This window comes from Polypterus senegalus, chromosome 8 (assembly GCF_016835505.1).
Source record: "Polypterus senegalus isolate Bchr_013 chromosome 8, ASM1683550v1, whole genome shotgun sequence".
NCBI lineage: Eukaryota > Metazoa > Chordata > Cladistia > Polypteriformes > Polypteridae > Polypterus > Polypterus senegalus.
Window position 1 is genome coordinate 79,147,148 of NC_053161.1, and position 19,258 is coordinate 79,166,405.

The 19,258-nt window shown below is 40.3% G+C and overlaps 1 protein-coding gene across 2 annotated transcripts in view; it reads left to right on the top strand.

Annotated features, from left to right (window-relative positions):
- Window positions 1–18,032, top strand: part of itih5 (inter-alpha-trypsin inhibitor heavy chain 5) — a 65,366-nt gene extending 47,334 nt beyond the window's left edge. For both annotated transcript variants that reach the window (XM_039761320.1, XM_039761321.1), the window contains 4 exons: window positions 587–640; window positions 2,625–2,741; window positions 10,091–10,468; window positions 15,621–18,032. In XM_039761320.1, coding sequence (XP_039617254.1) covers window positions 587–640; window positions 2,625–2,741; window positions 10,091–10,468; window positions 15,621–15,913 — 842 coding nt within the window. In that variant the 3' untranslated portion in view covers window positions 15,914–18,032. The remainder of the gene's footprint in view (window positions 1–586; window positions 641–2,624; window positions 2,742–10,090; window positions 10,469–15,620) is intronic.
- The last annotated feature ends 1,226 nt before the right edge of the window (window positions 18,033–19,258 follow it).

Here is a 19,258-nt window from a genome sequence, read left to right on the forward strand (position 1 = left end):
AGTTGGCAGGATAGGCCCTGGGACCCATCAACCTAAACTGGTGGAAATTCTAATGAGGGAGAATAGATGCAGTATTGGGGTCCAGATCAGAACCCCATTAGATAGTGAGGTTCCGAATGAAAGACAAACAAAACAGAAGAGCATGAGGGCTTACATGGGTCTTGGCCTGGTTTGAGTACTTCTAGGGACGTAGTTCCATCACGCTTGGATGCTGGTTCAGTACTGAATGCTGACTTCTGGACCATATTGGTTCTAAAGAGTGGCAGGAATGGAATGGGAGGGACTTATGGTGGGACAGTGGAAGTGACGTCAATGTTCATACTGGTTTTCTTCCTCTGTTCTAAGTGTGAAAAGGGAAGGACTGTTCTACTTCCCATCATTTGTCCCCATGCAGAGCCACCAAGATGCTTCCGGGGCATGCGTGTCTGATACTGGACAGAGCGGGAACAAATAATTGATGAAAATATTCACTCCATAATCATAAATGTTATGAAGTTTGCCCAATTTGGTTCAGCTTTCATATATTGCAGTTTTCAGTCAGAGATGAGATATTTAGACAATACTTCATGTTTGTTTTCTTTCCTAGATGCTGTTGTTAAAAATAAAGAAGACAAGATTGTAACTTTTTCAAAAACTTCAGGTGAGTCTATTTAATCCTTACCTTGGGGACATTTTAAAGTAATTACTACAGGCATATACATAAAATATGTGTTACATAGGCTGTTCAATCGATTTAGGGGGTTCATTCATTCATTTATTTATTCATTTAATCGTCTTCCATAACAGCTTATTGCACTACAGGATTCTGAAAGCAATGGGAGCATGGCCATGGAAGGAACTCCATGTCATTGTAGGGTCCAATCACTAACCTGTCTGTTTAGAATCAGCTTTGAGAAGGAGGAGACCAATTTAAAATTTAAAAATAAAAGGAAAGAAAAGCACAGAAACTGAGCCGAAGCTACATCACCCCTGCACCTCCGAGGGAGTCCATTAATAAGTCGTAAAAAGCTAACGTTTAATCGTGAACAAGAGTAACATTTTGAAATAAGACGCTGCAATTCTGAGAAAAAAAAAAATCTAGGCTAGAATGTCAGCTGGATTCCTTGGTCAGTACTATTGAGCAAGATTTTGAATTTTTTTCTTATGGCTGACGTGCCAGACCACAAAACCAGCAAACATCAGGCTCCGATTCTTGTTATTAACCATTTACATTTTTACTTTTTACGGGATGACCTTCTGTCGTACCCCAGCCGTGCGCACAGATTTTTTAAGAATTCCGTTAATCTCACCTTGGGGGGTCATCATGGTGCATCCCATCTAAATGGGAATTCCATTTACTTGTTTTTTTCAGTGCTCCATAGCTCCCTTCCGTCAATCACAATTAGCCATGACCTTATGCTAAGTTAGCCTTTTCTGTATGTAGTATATTCCCCATGACACAACATTCTTAAGAACAGTGACAGCACAACCGTGAATGAACACAAAAGGATAATCACGTTCAGTTTAAGATAATTCAAATATATGATCAATCAAGGATATAAACTGGGAAGAAATGAAAAAAGTACAAAAATGTAGGGAACTACACAAGAGTAGATTATTAAAGTAGGAGGCTATTGAGAGGCACAGCTGATCTGAAATAGAAAAGAGGAAGCAATGCTGGATTTTCAAGTGCAATTTAAACATTACCACAGAGTCTAACAGACAGGCCCAGTATAAACAGTTTCTTTTTATATAATATGGCTCCAGGTCTCTTTTGTCCCAAGCTTGGCACACCCTTACATTTTTCCCTTGGGCACAGCTTTTGCCAACACATACTTGGCTGGCTCTGCATAATAACTGCTCTTAATTCACATTCAGAAGTCCACACGACCCCTGTTTCCTAGCCATTACATGTTGCTTGTCTGTAGCTGCAAGTCTTCATCTTAACAACTTTTCTGTTCCTTCCTACACTGTGGCGGTCTTCAGCTTGTTGATCCTAAATCGTGCACACCCATGTTAAACCTTGTATCCTAACTCCACTTTGTTTTTAACAGTCCCATACCTGCAGATTGACTTCAGGCCAGTTTTTGTATCGGGAGACATTATATAACAAGGCTTTGTGAGAAAAATACTTAGGAATGAAGCTGTGTGGTCCTTTCAAGCCGTTTCTTCTTACCATTGAGAAAGGTCTTTCAGTATTATAAATTGCAATGTTTATATAAGTATATCTTGCTTGATTTTTTTTTTGTTTAAAAATCTTTTGTTGCTTACAAATAACATCTGACTCAGAATCTAGAGAATTGATTTGTATTCTTTTTCTCACCACATTCCTGAAATTTAATTTCCTCTGTAAGAGAAGAGCAATGACCTTTCATAATGATAATGGTGCAGATTCTTGCAGGTCAGCAGTTAGGTCAACTTTATTCAAATGTAACTTATTTTACTGAACTACATACTACAAAGTAGAGGAAATAAAACTTTAACAGCATTAAATGGGATATTTTTAAACTTGTGTTAGTCCAACTTAAAAACCCCCAAGGCTGCTGCAAAATAATTTGCTTCTTTTGTCAGAGCACCTTTTTTTTAATAATGAATATATTGTATCATCTATTGTTAACTTATTATTTGCAATACTTTCTCTCTAGCTGATGGAGACCCACACTTTGTTGTTGACTTCCCATTGAGCAAGATGGCTGTATGCTTTAACATCAATGGTGAGCCAGGCGATGTTATCAGACTGGTATCTGACCACACAACTTCAGGTAAAGCTAACAGATGACTTGTTATAAATTCAGATTATCAAGGATACTAAACACAACATAATTCGCTGTTAGTGATTGGATTTCTTCTGGCAGTGTCACAGGATCATTAAAGGAGTACTCCACCATGTTACTTACCCCATTGTACTTTGTAGTGGCGGCCAAGCTAAAAATCTCGTGTTCATGCAGAATGGAGAGAAAAAAGTTAATGACAAAGCAGCAGACAATAGTAGCTAGTGGACAATGTGAACAAAGTCCATGGAAAAAAAGAAAAAAAAAGTCATGTTATTCATAATCAATTATTCGGTCATATCCACAAAATGTGCCAAACGCATGGTTTTTTTGCAAATGTATTGTTAAATAAATACTTTCGGAGTGATCAGCGTGCATCATAAACAGGAACCCTAAAGTCTTATGGGAGTAACTTTTTGACCTGAAGACATGACTCTTGAGCAATAACTGAGGGGTGGGGGGGGGGAGGAGGCGGGGGTTTAATTCAAAAAGTCAATCCCATCAGGCAGTTTTTCCCATAGATGTCTTTCGCAGTGTTTGCCGTTGTACAACATTACTCACTAATAGCTTCTATCATACGATAAACCTCTTTTTATTCTGCCCATCATTACTAATTATATGAGCTAAGTAACATACTGTATGAAAAAAATTGGGGAGTATTCTTTTAAGGGCTATAAATACAAAAATATGTGGGGTCTGTTGTTCATATACAGACAGGGGCGCCACAGTTAGGTCAAGGGAAAGAAGAATTTCCAAATCCACATTAAACAAATTCACTTTCTTGGTGTTATGGTTCAGACTTGGTAATGAATGATTTTTTAACAAATAAGTGTATAATGCTTGCTTGCAAACTTATACCGCTTTTTTGGTACCTTTCTGGTCTAATGGCCAGTTAGAAGGATAATTCTTTGCTTGGTTTACGAGTTTTTCAGAGGCTGCACTCATTCAATGCAGCTGTCTATTGTTCTGTTTTCCAGCAGCCGTAGCACATGCACTTCAGAACAGCTGAACACCTGAAGCTAAGCATGTTCAGGCCCAGGCAGAAGCTGAATGGAAAAAGCTTGCGTTGCTGCTGGAAGAAGTGTTGGCGAGGCCAGTAGGGGGCTCTGACCCTGTGGTCAGTGTCTGAATCCCTATGCCCCAGTGCAGTGATGGGGACACTGTGGTGTAAAAATAGCATTGTCCTTTGGATGTTGCATAAAACCAAGGTCCTGACTCTTTGTGGTCATAAAATATGCCTGGGCATCCTTTGTACAGAGTAGGGTGTATTCAGATGTCCTGCCAACATCGGCCACCATGGCCTGGTCATTCTGGCCCCATAATCAACCTTCAGCTCAAATTGTCTCTCTCTCTCACTTCTTAAGCACCTGATAGCTAATCGGTGAGCATACTGGCACAAAATGGCTACCGTCGCATCATCCAGGTGGATGCTGCACACTGGTGGGGGTTGAAGTGGCTCCCCACTCTCTATGCAAAGCAAAAGGCTATATACAGAATGTAAAGAATTATTATTATTATTCTTCCACAGTTCATTTGTGAATATATGCACCTTTCAGAGTTTGAAGCTGCAACATTATTTAGCAGGTTACTGTCTCTAGTCTAGGTTCTCTATTAAATTTACAAAAGCTAAAGATTTACCTAAGTCACAGGTTATTAATTTCACCATTTGCTTGCTTATCCCACCGACAAGTTTTCAAACTGCATTAGCCGTGGAAATAAAAGTATAAAGCAGTAATGGCACTTACTGTTTTCTCCAGTTTCCATCCTCATAAGGGACAAAGGAAATGCATTGTAATAAATTCTTCATTGGGAAATGTCCAGTGGCACTGTCAAGAAAGTAGAAGAGCTCTTTGTGTCTTTTTCTATGTCTCTCTTGGTTTATTCACACCTCGTAGCAGTAATCTGTACAGCAGTTAAAAGTCTTTGAGGTGTCACATGGTGATCTTGTCTTGCTAGCATAGAATTCCCCTTCCCTTTTTAGAGTTGCTGAAACGATGCTTCTACGTGTTATCAAGAGAAATGCATTGATTTTATGTGTGATTTCCTCTTCTTGTATAAATTGCTGTCCTTTAGTGAGGCTACACTCAATGTGCCATCCTGGCCCAACTGCATTTTAGGCTGTCTGTTGCTGCTAAGATCCAATATTAGATTACCTTTAGAAGCAGAAAGGTCTCTACAGCCTTTTGTTGCTTCTCACACCCTAGGCGATGGGGATACTGCTACAGAGCAGAAACAGAAACCAGGCTTAGATGATTTTTCTACTGGTTACATGGGTGCACAAAAGCTCATTTTTTTTGTTTCATTTGCTGCACAGGTTTGCCTGTCAAAGTTACCACAGTTGATTTACTTTATGGTCATTTCTCCCTCTGCTATACATGGCCCTGTTTTTTAAAGAATGTAAACTGGGTGCCAAATACTGACATAATAAATGTAATCGTACTGTAGATGTTGGCTATTAAACTGTTTTGGGGACCCCAAAGGAGCAAAATGTTGAATACAGTAATCCCTCCTCGATCGCGGGGGTTGCGTTCCAGACCCCCGCGATAGATGAAAATCCGCGAAGTAGAAACCATATGTTTGTATGGTTATTTTTATATATTTTAAGCCCTTATAAACTCTCCCACCATTTTAACATTATTAGAGCCCTCTAGACATGAAATAACACCCTTTAGTCAAAAGTTTAAACTGTGCTCCATTACAAGACAGAGATGACAGTTCTTTCTCACAATTAAAAGAATGCAAACATATCTTCTCTTCAAAGGAGCGCGTCAGGAGCAGAGAATGTCAGAGAGAGCGCTCGCAAAGAAAAGCAAACAATCAAAAAATCAATACATGCTTTTAAGTATACAGAAGCACCGCGATAAAGCGGCATTTTGTAGAGGAGCGTCAGTGTCCTCTGTGCAAACAGCCCCTCTGCTCACATCCCCTCCGTCAGGCAGAGAGAGTGAGAGAGACAGAGAGAAGCAAACAAGCTCCGCGCGGGAAGCATATCTTATAGCATTGAGGAGTTTTAGTTAATATGCAATACATGCTCTGATTGGGTAGCTTCTAAGCCATCCGCCAATAGCGTCCCTTGTATGAAATCAACTGGGCAATCAAACTGAGGAAGTGTGTAGCATAAATTAAAAGACCCATTGTCCGCAGAAAGCGGCGAACCAGCGAAAAATCTGTGATATATATTTAGATGTGCTTACATTTAAAATCCGCAATAGAGTGAAGCCGCGAAAGTCGAAGCGCGATATAGCGAGGGATCACTGTATAGAAGTGCTGATTAGGTGGTATTGTGAAGAATAAACATCCCGGAACCGGAAGTGACGTCATCAGAGGTGCCGGAAATGGACGTTTCGTCATCGGAGGTGCCAGAACCATGCAGGATTTCCCGAGAACGGTCTGCAAGGGATTGAGAAAGACAGTTAGTGCACCTCGCCACCCCTTGGTCTGGCGTGGAATTACTATTACTCAGGCCCTTTAGCTGTCTCCTACTCGCACGTGTGTGACAATAAATAAAACCCAATGTCTGTCCGCTTTTCACGAAAGAACTGCTTAATAGATTTAGATCGTTTTTTTTTTTCTGTACTTTACTTGAAGAGTCCAGATGATTTTTTAACTTCTCTCATTGCACTAAGTATCACAGTTTGCTTGCAGTACCTATTTATTTGCACGAATCTGAGAGACACACAGCGGGCCGAGGGGAGGAGTGACGGGGCCGTCCTCACTCATGCACCAGCCTCAGGGCATACTTTACCTCCGCTTAGTTAGCAAACGAGAGAACTACTTAACAGATTTAGATCGGGTTTTTTTCTATAAGTTGCTTGACCGTCCCAGTTGATTTTGCGACTTCTCTCATTGCGCTATGCATCATATTTGCTTGCAGTAGCGAGGAGTAGGAAGCCAGACAGGGCCCTCCTCATTGTCCTGTTTCACTTCTACGTGGGTGGACAATTAGCATTATATAAGAGGAAGGATTAAATAAGATGATTGAAGATTTGTATGCTGCTTTGGGGGATGATGAAGGCAGGATGCGAATCACAGATGAGAGGGGAATGTGTACAGTCTCACTAATGGAGATAAAGAAGAGTTCAAGGCAAATTACATTTGTGAAGGTGATTAGTTGGGGTGAGGAGAAAAAGGTTAAAGTGGTTTGGGCATATACATAGTAAAAGGCCAAGAGTGACTGGGCAAAGTGGTGTGCTGTGATGTACATTGAGGTATTGAGGCCAAGAGAGTGCTGTAAGAAGACGGACATGGACAAGTCATAATGTGATCCATTAGGCTGCTGTACCTAATGATGTGCCTGTGAGTTATCGGAGTACCTCTATACTGTTTATAATGGCAACAGCGTGTTATTCAGAAATGGTACTGTGATGGCTTCCTTCTCATTTTAAGTGCGGTGTTTCTTAAAACATAACCTACTTGGAAAGGAGTGGCTTCTCCGACTGAAATGGTAGAGCAAAAATTCACATTATTGGTCATAGGCATGTAAGTGGGAAAAGGGCCCAGTGGACATGTAACTCTTATAGTTACTAATGTGGACAGTATGCTCATTGAGATCATCTAAGGAAGTTTAAACAGTGCATCCAAACTGTAAAAGTGAATAAAGTGAGGTTATTGTTTAGCAATTTGTGAAAGCTTTACTGTTCAAATAGTGGGGTCATTTTCACTTTTAAAGTTTACAAAAGTAATATGACCTCTAAACAGCTGTCACCAAAAACCTCCAAGCAAGCCTACAGACTCATACCAAGCAATCTTTCATTACAGGTAGCAGTTGCCAGCTACCTATCAGTATTTTAATATCTGCTTCTCAATCGGACAAGTATAAATGTCATCCAGTAACACAGGAAATATCAGCTTATTGTATACAATTTCATACTGTCTAAGACGAAGAAAGAATTGTGACCGGCTTAGATTGTTTACATTCTGAGTTATGACTCCACAAAACCAAGGCGTACATCTAGAAGCTTGAAAGCAATTTTAATTAGGGGCCATGAAGTTTGAAAATGTGAAGCAGTAATACGGTATAGTGAAAAATAAATACAAAACTCACAAAGTTTTGGGGTACCAGCCAGAAATCAAGACCCTGCAATCTCTGCTTCCATATACAGTAGTCATTGTACTGGTAGGATGAACTTTTAATCCTATTAATGGGTAATGGTTGTTTTCCATGCACTATCCTTAATATCTTCAAGTCCAGGGCTTCTCAGACTCGGTCCTCGGGGCCCACTGTGGCTGCAGGTTTTTGTTCCAACCAGATTCCTAATCAGTGAAAACACCTGATAACACTGATCTCATTTAATTAGCTGGTATTATTTTTCTTTTATTCTACATTCAGAGAAGCACAGCAGCATGATTTTTACATTTATAAGATACTTAGAAATATTTCTGGTTTTGCTATGGATTTAAATGCTTAACTCTCTTTTTATTATATTTTGCCCTTTCTCTGTGCAGTTTGCTCCCTTCATTGAATCTTAATAATGACAATTAAAAACAAGCAGAGCAGAAACCCAAGCAAACAACACTCAATCGTGAAAGGCTGCAACTACTTTAGTGTCAGCCCCACAAAGTAGTAAATAACGGATTCATTAAACAATTAGAACACCTACAAAAGTAGAATGACAATCAAGATGAAAATATTATTAAAAAGAAAAAAATACATATAACTGCTTAGTACAATTTAATACTTTTTTTTTTTTTTTACCAAACTTAGTTTTCTAATTTGTATATTGTTCCCAAAACAGGGAATCTGGGAAACAACAGTTCACTTAATTAGCCCTGGAGTCCAATTAAAAACAGAGGCCGGTTGGAACAAAAACCTGCAGCCACAGGGGTCCCCCAGGACCGAGTTTGAGAACCCCTGCACTAGTCAGACAGACAGACAGACAGACAGACTTATATGTACTTCCACACACATAAACAACATGGAGGAAGGACACGATTTAGCAACAGCGTGTAGGATTAGAGGCCATAAAACTTGGCTGAAATAAAATAAAATTACTTAAAGCAATACAGAAAACAATATTTTAAATTGCAAACTATAGATGTCTAGTTTTGAATTGGTGTATCATATGCCTATACACCAGGATCTTTTTTTTTTTTTACTTTGGAATTGTAATATTAATATTGTATGGTTTTCCAGCTAAACAAAGTGCAAATCGCGGCACGGTGGCGCAGTGGTAGCGCTGCTGCCTCGCACTTAGGAGACCCGGGTTTGCTTCCCAGGTCCTCCCTGCGTGGAGTTTGCATGTTCTCCCCGTGTCTGCGTGGGTTTCCTCCCACAATCCAAAGACATGCAGGTTAGGTGGATTGGCGATTCTAAATTGGCCCTAGTGTGTGCTTGGTGTGTGGGTGTGTTTGTGTGTGTCCTGCGGTGGGTTGGCACCCTGCCCAGGATTGGTTCCTGCCTTGTGCCCTGTGTTGGCTGGGATTGGCTCCAGCAGACCCCCGTGACCCTGTATTCGGATTCAGCGGGTTAGAAAATGGATGGATGGATGGACAAAGTGCAAATCAGTTGCATATTAAATGCTAGTATGTGAAATAATATAGAAGATAGTTTTATTTAAAATGTTCAATGAAAGCAACCAACGTCTTCTTAAATTCCTCATCAACACCCTGTATGATTTGTGTGCTCTAATCAAATTGCTCTCCTCAGTAGCTCCATGGTGTTCTACAAAGGAAGTTGGAGGGTGACAGGCAGACAAAAGCCACTGCTCATGGAAGTGAAAATCATTAGGTGGGTTACATGAATTCACAAACAGGATTGCAGGTTACCCACTTGTAACTTACTGAAGCAGAGCTGGAAGTCTCCTGAGTTCTCCACACAGTATTGTCAGGACTCTTCTTTAGTAACTAAGGAGTTAGTATGACAACAACAAAATACCCAGCTTATTAGTAAGGTGTTTGAATTATAAATAAAAACTTGCCCTAACAAGCAGTGACATTTCAAAGATGAGTTACGTGAAGAAAAATAAAGACGAATGACCGAAGATAGGAAAAGATGGCTAATAAATGAGACAGTCTTACAAATATTTGATATTAGTGTTCTTCCAGTTTTGAAGTGTAAAGTCAGCATAGAAATGTATTTATTCAGGTATGTGATCCAGGCAGTTGTTGTACAGCAGGTACACATTTGAGCTGCTCTGATTCTGCTTGAATTTCCCAGGGTGCCTATGGTACCCCCCACAGAGCCCACCAGACATCCTTTTCATTGGGCTGGTAAATCTAAGTTGTCCAAGTGTAAGTGAGAGTTGGTGGGAGTTGCAATGCTCTCTGAGGCTGCCTGCCCACTTAGAGATTTATTAATGTAAGAATAATTTAACCTTTTTTTATTATTTTTTTTTTTTTAGGAATCACAGTCAATGGAAAATTAATTGGAGCGCCTGCACCAGTTAATAGTCATAAGAAGCAGCGGACCTATTTTAGCACAATAACAATCATGGTGAATAAGCCCAAGCGGTCTTACATTGAAATCACTCCTCAAAAAGTTATCTTGGATGGCAAAGACCGAGTCATTCTTCGATGCGATAAGACCGTCACGGTGGACAGTGGTGACTTGTCCGTGTCAGTGGTAGAGAAGTCCAATGTAACAGTGACAATATGGGGAACCGTCTCTTTTGTAATCCTTATTCATCAGTATAAAAACCCAGCCTTTTACCAGAGAGACCACCTTGGCTTTTACATATCAAACAGCAAGGGCTTGTCCAACAATTCGCATGGACTACTAGGTATGTTTTTTTTTTTTTTACCTACTACATATTTTATTTTGTTGTTATTATGTATTTTAACTTTCTCCTCATCATAGCAATTGATTTAATGGTGTCAAACTGTTTCAGTATGAGTGTGTATGTCTTCACGGTCGTTAATATAATCACTGTTTCATACTACATATGTCATGTGAAGTTCACCATAGTAATGACTGGATACTTTGTCACCGCTGCTAAAAGTGAATTCATTATTTGATGAAGTCTTTGCTTAATCTGCTTCAGTCTCTGTTATACAAGTACAGAGAGCAGAGTTATATTTGGCTAGTACAGAGATTTTATTACTGTCGTCTATTCATACTAAAGGGTGGCATAGTGGTTATGGCTACTGCCTCAGAGCTACAAGAAGATAGATTTGAATCCTCAGGATTCCACCTATGTAGGTACCCTTGGTACTCCCATATCCTTAAGATCTGACAGTAAAGATGATTTCTATCCAACTCTAAATTGGCCGAGTGCACATAGGAGCGTCTGGAGATCAACTGGTGTCGTGTCCACCATTGGTCCCTGCATTGCAATCAATGCTGTTGAGACAGAGTTCAGCTGCACTTACCCCTTCATAGAGAGCAGGGGGGCAGCAAAGGCAGTCTTGGTGCGGGTGCGCCATTGTGGCAGCAGGTTTTTCTTCTAATAAAGTTTCTTAATGAGAAATCCACTAGTGCTATTGAAGAACTTCCTAATGAAAACTTCATTTTAATTATCTCTCTTGTTAAGATTCTTCATCTTTAATTGCTTAATTTAGTCACAAACTGCTGCATTCACTGTTTTTAATTGCTCCATAATTGCAATAAGATGCATATGACCAGGAACCAGCAGTTCTGGATCAAACTTGTTTCCATTCACATCTGAGTGTATTCAGCATGAACTATCTGGTTTAATGAAATATTTGGAAGTAAACCGTAGAGAAGAAGGTGAAAGACCAAAAATTACTAATCTGCTTCAAGCTAAAATAAAAAAATGACTAACATGGCAGAATGAAAACACCAACAAGCCATAAAATTAAATAAGATCTGTTACCGGCAAGGGAGATTTCTAATTTAAGTCATCAGGTTGGAACTAAAACCTGCAGCCACTATGGCCCTCTAGGATTGACTTTTCAGACCCCTGATACAGATGGACAAGGAGATTATATTTACATGAAAGCACACAAATTGTCACAGATATGGAGCGATATTACTCATGTAGGCGGAATGAAAGAAGAGCGGTCTGTAAGGCAACAGGCATAACCAGCTTTGTAATTACAACTGCAAACAACAGAATGCAGATGGTCACAACACACATCCCTAATTTTGAATGTCATTCTTGTACTTTGGCCTTTTACCAACAAACAAACCAGACAGCACGGTGATTCAAGTGGTTAGCTTTGCTTCCTAACAGCTGCTGGAGACCGGATGCAAATCTTGAACCAGTCATAGTCTGCATCGAGTTTGAATGTGCCAGTGTATTTTTTTTTTTTGGATTTTCCTTTTAGATTATTTGAGGACTGTGAACCACTGAGTGCGTGAGTAAAGAAATGTGCTTTGTGATGGACTGGCACCTCAGGCACAGCTGGTTCCAACCTTGTGCCCAGTGCTGTCAAGATGAGCTCCAACTTCTGGCACTGATAATACTTGACCAAGCAGTGGGGTTTTCAGTCTAAGTCTCTGGAAGCAGCCCTGTTGAAAGTTATCTAAAGATGTTTAACTGAAGGTGGTGAAGCTTAATGTACTGCCATTATGTGTAAAAGGTGTTGGTGTTTTCCCCATGTGTACCCTTAACTGAGAAGTGATATCAAGTTAGGTTGCTTACCTACCCATTGTTGCTTTTTGCTGAATTGCCATCATCACAAATGTCTGGTTATGTCCTGAACGAGCTGGGATGCTGCTGGTACTATTGAAACAAAAACAGCCTCACGTTTCGTCACTATATAGTATTGTCCAGTGCCTTGTTGGCTTATTTACTAGATAGATAGATAGATAGATAGATAGATAGATAGATAGATAGATAGATAGATAGATAGATAGATAGATAGATACTTTATTAATCCCAAGGGGAAATTCACATACTCCAGCAGCAGCATACTGATAAAGAACAATATTAAATTAAAGAATGATAAAAATGAAGGGGTACTCCGGTTTCCCCCCACAGTACAAAGACATGCAGGTTAGGTGCATTGACGATCCTAAATTGTCCCTAGTGTGTGCTTGGTGTGCCCTGCGGTGGGCTTGCGCCCTGCCCAGGGTTTGTTTCCTGCCTTGCGCCCTGTGTTGGCTGAGATTGGCTCCAGCAGACCCCCGTGACCCTGTAGTTAGGATGTAGCGGGTTGGATAATGGATGGATGGATAACAATGAAGGTATAACAGACAGACAATAACTTTGTATAATGTTAATGTTTACAACCCCCCAAACCAAGGGGTGGAATTTAAGAGTCGCATAGTGTGGGGGAGGTCTGATCTCCTCAGTCTGTGAGTGGAGCAGGACAGTGGCAGCAGTCTGTTGCTGAAGCTGCTCCTCTGTCTGGAGATGACACTGTTCAGTGCATGCAGTGGATTCTCCATGATTGACAGGAGTCTGCTCAGCGCCCATCGCTCCACCACAGATGTCAAACTGTCCAGCTCCGTGTCTACAATAGAGCCTGCCTTCCTCACCAGTTTGTTCAGGCGTGAGGTGTCCTTCTTCTTTATGCTGCCTCCCTGGTACACCACCGCGTAGAAGAGGGCACTCACCACAACCGTCTGATAGAACATCTGCAGCATCTTATTGCAGGTGTTGGAGGACACCAGCCTTCTAATACTAAACACACTATTTACTAGGAATCATACAGGACTTAAATATTATCTCCAACAGTGTTTTATTTTAAAATACCTATCTATCCGTTATCAAACCCTCAATTCATTTTAAGTTTGTAAGGGACACAGCCAGTTCTCAAATATGTACAGACAGATCGACAGTCCACGATGGGACATACTTACCTCTGCAGAGCCAGCATTCAGTGCCTATGAACCCAACATGCATGTTTTTGTGATGTGGGTGAAACAATGCCATGCAGGCACATGGAGAACATGCAGAGATTATAATCCATCTGGGCATTGAACCCAGCAATCTGGAGAAGGTGGGGCAGCAGCTCTAATCATTCTGCCAATTTGCTGCCCTCTTTTAGGAAAATATCACCTTATTAAATAAATATTACTTTTCAAATTGTATATTAGCAGAGAAAATAATGATAGGCAATACCAGCTAATCTTCAGAAAATCTAAAGTAGGCATAATAAAGTAAGGAACTGGGTATGTAGGCAAGCCATTGCAGGCTTTTTTGGATGTAGACCAAAGGTAACAATGGCAGTGGTAGTCACCTGGCCTGATACCAACAAAACTGCAAAGATGAAAGCAAACGTTTAAAAGTGGCAGCCAGCTCTCTTTTGCCAGTAAAAGTGATAGCACGTTAGCACAGCTCGAAAATCCAAACGCATTGTCTCATGTCTTCACGGCCAAGGCAAATGGCCAAAATGATTATCAAGTCTGGCTTCTGTGATGTGTTTGTCATTGAACATGTACAGCTAAGATGCCATTCCTTTATTTCCGCTTCAATGCTTTCAGTTTTGATGGAAATAAAATTAAATGACCATTCACTCCAGCATGTTACGTTTTGAACTTTTAGTTTATGATAATCAGCTCTCTACCTGTTAATATCCACAACTTTCAAAATGGAGATTCTGCAGGTCGAAGTCAGCTTGGAAATTCTGTTTCTGTACTTTTAGGCGTTTGGAACAAAATATTTGTCTATAAGCAGTAAAGCAATGAAAAAGCTACACTCCCCCATATCCTTAACAAAAGGTGGTTTGACCTCATCTGATGTTTACTGGAGATAAAATATCATCTTCATTACAGCTGAGACAAGTACATATACAGTACTGTTAAATCACTATGAAAGACACTATACGAGACTGATTGCTGTGATGGTCAAACTAGTTGTATGCCAATAGCATTGTCCCAGTATGGCACAGGCCTCGTGGATTGCTAACCCATACTAAGATGTACCAGGCTGTTTGATTCTTTTTGGTAGCTGCACATGATTGGTCTGCTAAGCAAATCCTGATTACCCATGTGGTCGAATTGAATGAAAGAAACATCCTCTAACAGGACAGGTCAGTAATCGGCAGGAGAAAAGCTGTTCATTGCATCTTTTAATTACTCCACAGCAAAATGCCTTGGAGGGAACATTCTTCAAAAACAGTCTGTTACAGCATGAACAGAATGGTCATAGAAACAAAAAATTCATTTTATAAACTGTTCAATTTACATAGAGTGTCAGTCAAAGCATACATTTTACTTTGGTTAGTTTGTTGGTTCACACCCAAATGATTTCTATACAGTAAAATAAAAGTATATTATATTATATTCTGGTTAATCTTAAACCTTTTGAGATGAGCCACCACCCTTCATAATTGTGTGCATATAACTATTGTCCATTCTCGTTTATAGGACATCTGCTGATTTCTTAGTCATCTCTTAGTCATCCTTCAGTACATTTTGTATACTACATCAACCTTTCTTCTGGTACATTCTTTATTTACTGACCATCTCAGTATTTTTCCTAAACCAATTCTTATATTCCAGTGTACATTTTGTTGTTCACTTGACCTTTATTTGGTTTTCCACATTTATTAAGCCTTTATGCTATTTCTTTAAGATGAATGCTATGTTACCCTAAAATTATTCTTCCACACCCATAAACACAAACATGCAACACAAAGCGCAGTGGGCCGCACAGACGCCTCGCAGCACCTGGATGCCAGTTTTATTTTTAGTATGGGTGTCTGTGTTCTATGGTGTCCTTCCAAAGACAATCTTGTAAATTCTAAACAGATCGTGGGTTACTGAGCCAGTGAACTTGCACCGTTACTGAGTTTTGCTCTGCTATTGGCAAGTTGCTGCCTTGGTAGGTTGTCCCTCCTTGTGAAGCTAACCTGGAAGAGGTGGACATGAGAATTGTTAGCTGGACTCTTTTTAAAGCAGAGCAGGAGGACATTTCCAGCAGGTCATAGTGGAGGAGGCCATGCTTTTGCAATGTTTTCTACTAGCCACAAATCTTTTGTCCAGAAAAACACTAAATCAGAATTATTTTTCGTCTATTCTAGGGCAGTTCATCTACCAGGACGTTAGTGTCAGTGAAGTGCAACTAAGTAAGACCCAGCAAAATGGAACAATTCCCGTCAATGATCTTCCAAGTTTCAGTGCTACCTTGAATCTGAAGGATCGGCGAATACCAGTGATAAAGAAACAGAGGAAGATATACAGCGGGAAGCATCAGGTGGACTGCTGGTTTGTGAAGAACAATGCAGGCAAGCTCATCGACGGAACGTACAAAGACTACGTGGTAGCACACTTGTTTGACACGGGCATGGGGCCAGACGGATCCAATGAAGCCTAATGTCTGATGCATATTACAAAAAGGAAAAAGGATGTCTACTGCCCGAGAAATCTTCAAAGATGCCGAAATGTAACATTTCAGAGCATTACGCTCTCCCTGATTATTTGTTTTATATTTCAATGGTTAGCATAACTTTTAAAGTCCCACAGGCAAACAATAAGATCAAAGTGAAATTTGAAAGGACTTTTGTTTTGTTTTTTTAAATCATACGCTAGTATGTTCACTCATGCTACATTCACATGCTCTGGGAAATACAAGCTTCCCAGTGGAAAAAATTTACAAGGGCAATTCTAAAAGTAAAGGAAATGTATTTTTTTTTAGACAAATATATGTGATACTGACATAACTATTGCATTACACTGGTTTTCAACATACTGTAGTCTCCCTGGTCTTCCACACACTTTGCGGTACATAAAACAAGCTTCTTACTTACATCACAGAAGATGGTTTCTGGTCGGTCCCAAAGCCGAGTGTGCACAGCTTGTTTGACGTCTTCATTATTTATGTCCTCAGCGGTGCCTTTAAAGCCGTACCTCTCGAGTTTGTCGTCTGAATTTGCCGACTTGTGCCTTAAAACTGATTACGCACCTCATTCCAATACATAAACAGAGGCCAAGCCAGAGATGGCATTTGACAGCTGTGCTGTATTTGGGTACAAATATGTGCTTAATGAACTCAGACTGGAAATGCATGTGAAGAGAAGTGACGTTGTAACTGGCAGCTCTGCAAATACAAGTAGAATTAGATCGTGCATTTTAGCAAATTAGGTTTATTTTTGCAAAAGACTTGTTCCTCATTGATCCACATTAACATACTACTCTTTTTTTTAATTCTATAAAAACCTAAATCTGTAGCAGAAATACACCTCGGCCCTGAAGACTAAAAGAAACTCCATGTAGACTGGTGGCGTGTCGTTCTTCTGACATTTGCTCTCACTAGCATTGAGCACCAGAAGCCACGAGACAGCCTGACTGCAGGTGCTTTTCTATTACAGGCATAAAGAAGGTGATATGTGGACATTGACAATATTAAACATAATAATGGTTATCAGAATCCTTACCGCATTCAAAAGGTAATAAACAAAATTACTGGGTGTTTCGTTTTGCTGTTTTTACGCTCTAGTTTTAGTTGCATTTTCTTTCTCCAGTGTTTTCATGCTGCACAGGATGTTTGTTTCTAAAATCTTCTTTTATTCATTCATGTATGTGCCACACGTCAAGTCGTGTTGAACACGGTCATCACCTCAAACTGTAAAATGCCTGCCCATGGGCTGTGGTTCAGTGAACTTGTCATGCCATTTTGAAAAAAAAAAAGCAATTATGGCACAATAATCAAAATGAGTATTTAAAAAAACAAAGCAATCTTCAACTACAGCCCTGTTGTCTGCATGTCCACGTTGGCTGACTGCTGTGTCACATCCAGAGCAGACACCAGGTGAGCCAGCAGAAATAAAACACAGCCCGGCTTAGCCCGAGTCCAGGGAGCCTGCTGAAAGCCTCCATTACTGAAGTTCGCTCGCCCAGAGCAGGAGAGTTTTCAAGGGAGCTGTTATTGTTAAAGGCACATGGCATGCAGTACTGTATTATCATCATCATCTGTTCAGATTATTCTTGTCGTTTTTATATGCCAAATACGTTGCAAAACCATTGTTAGTTTGAGAGGTTATCAATATTGGAAGAGAAATTCAGGGAATCTTTTTGGTAAACATGATTTTAACCTTTTTATAGATGAAGGCAAGCAAGACTAATATTTTGTATTTAAACTGATACTGTTTAACTTTATTGATATTTTTATACCACCAAAGGCAAAATGTTACATTGTAAACGTATGTAAATATTGTTATATGAACTACAATATAAATGCCTTACAATATTTTAAAAACATATTGTTGACTTCTTGAATTTCACTTAAACGCCACAATAAAGAGGAGCCACTGTTAATGCACATTTTTATTTTCTTTGTAATGAAGCAACGATGAAAAAAAAGGCAAATTCTGCAACTTGTTGTTCATCCTCTGGTGCTTTTTTTTTTTTTTTTGAAATTTAAGAAGCGTGTTTATAATTACAGTTCTGTCAAAAGCAAATTAAGTAAAATTATAGGGGAGTTTATTACACTTAAATATGTGGCTGTCTTGTCATGTTTTATTTGCCTGTTTTTTCCCTCCTACAAACGTACTTATCGGTATTCAACATAGGTGAGCGACGTCCCCTCAAGAAAGTGAACGCACTGCTTCTGGGCTCAACTCCAGCTCCTTTGTGATCTCAACTGTGCCATAAAAGGCACAGAAAATGAGTGGCTGGAAACTCAAGATGCAGCAGATAGATGGCATATCAGGCCTGATTTTTCACCCTGTGTAAATACTTTATCAGTGGGGCACTGAGGGTTCTCATGGAGTAAAAATACGAATATTGGCAGTTTCGTTGCAGCCTTAGTCAATTTTTGCAGAGTTTTACTCAGTTAAGCGAGCTGCCCTGTGGGACATTCTGAGACTGCACAGGATCTCCTCAAAGTTGCTGGATATCATGGCCGGCCTGTACACTGGTACTGTGAGTGCTGTGCAGAGTGGAGGTAGGACCTCTGCGTTTTTCTCAGTTGATTCTGGGGTTCGTCAGAGGTGTGTTCTTGCTCCTACTCTGTTCAATGCTTGTATGGGCTGGGTGTCGGGCAGGGTCATGGAGTCCAGCAGCTGTGTGGCATCAGTTGGTGAAGAAAGAGTCACTGATCTCGACTTTGCCAACGAAGCTGAAATCTTTGCGGAATCAATGGAGGCTCAAGAGACTAAGCGAGGAATCTGAGTGTCTGGGCTTACGAGTGTCCTGGATAAAAACCAAGATCCAGGCCTTACATGACCTCTTCGACACATTAATCAGCAGTGTGTCTGTTTGCAGAGAGAGTATTAACCACATCGAGAGGTTTATTTACCTCGGCAGCGACACTCATGTCTCTGGTGACTCTTCCTATAAAGTCAGTAGACGGATTGGGAAAACATGGGGGTGTCATGAGGTCGCTAGAAAGGGGTGTGTGGCATTCATGATATCTTTGCAAAAGGGCGAAGGCCCAAGTCTTCCCATTTTGCTATATGATTGTGAGACATGGATGCTAACCAGTGACCTGAGACAAAGACTGGACTCCTTCGGTACTGTGTCTCTTTAGAGAATCCTTGGCTACCACTGGTTTGACTTTCTGTCAAATGAGTGATTCCCCACATGAGGCACATTACCTGCATTGTGAGGGAGTGTCAGTTACGGCACTACAGCCATGGGGCACGATTCTCTGGTGGTGACCCACCTCACAGGATCCTCATTGTTGAGGACCAGAGCGTTTGGACCAGGCCAAGGAGACACC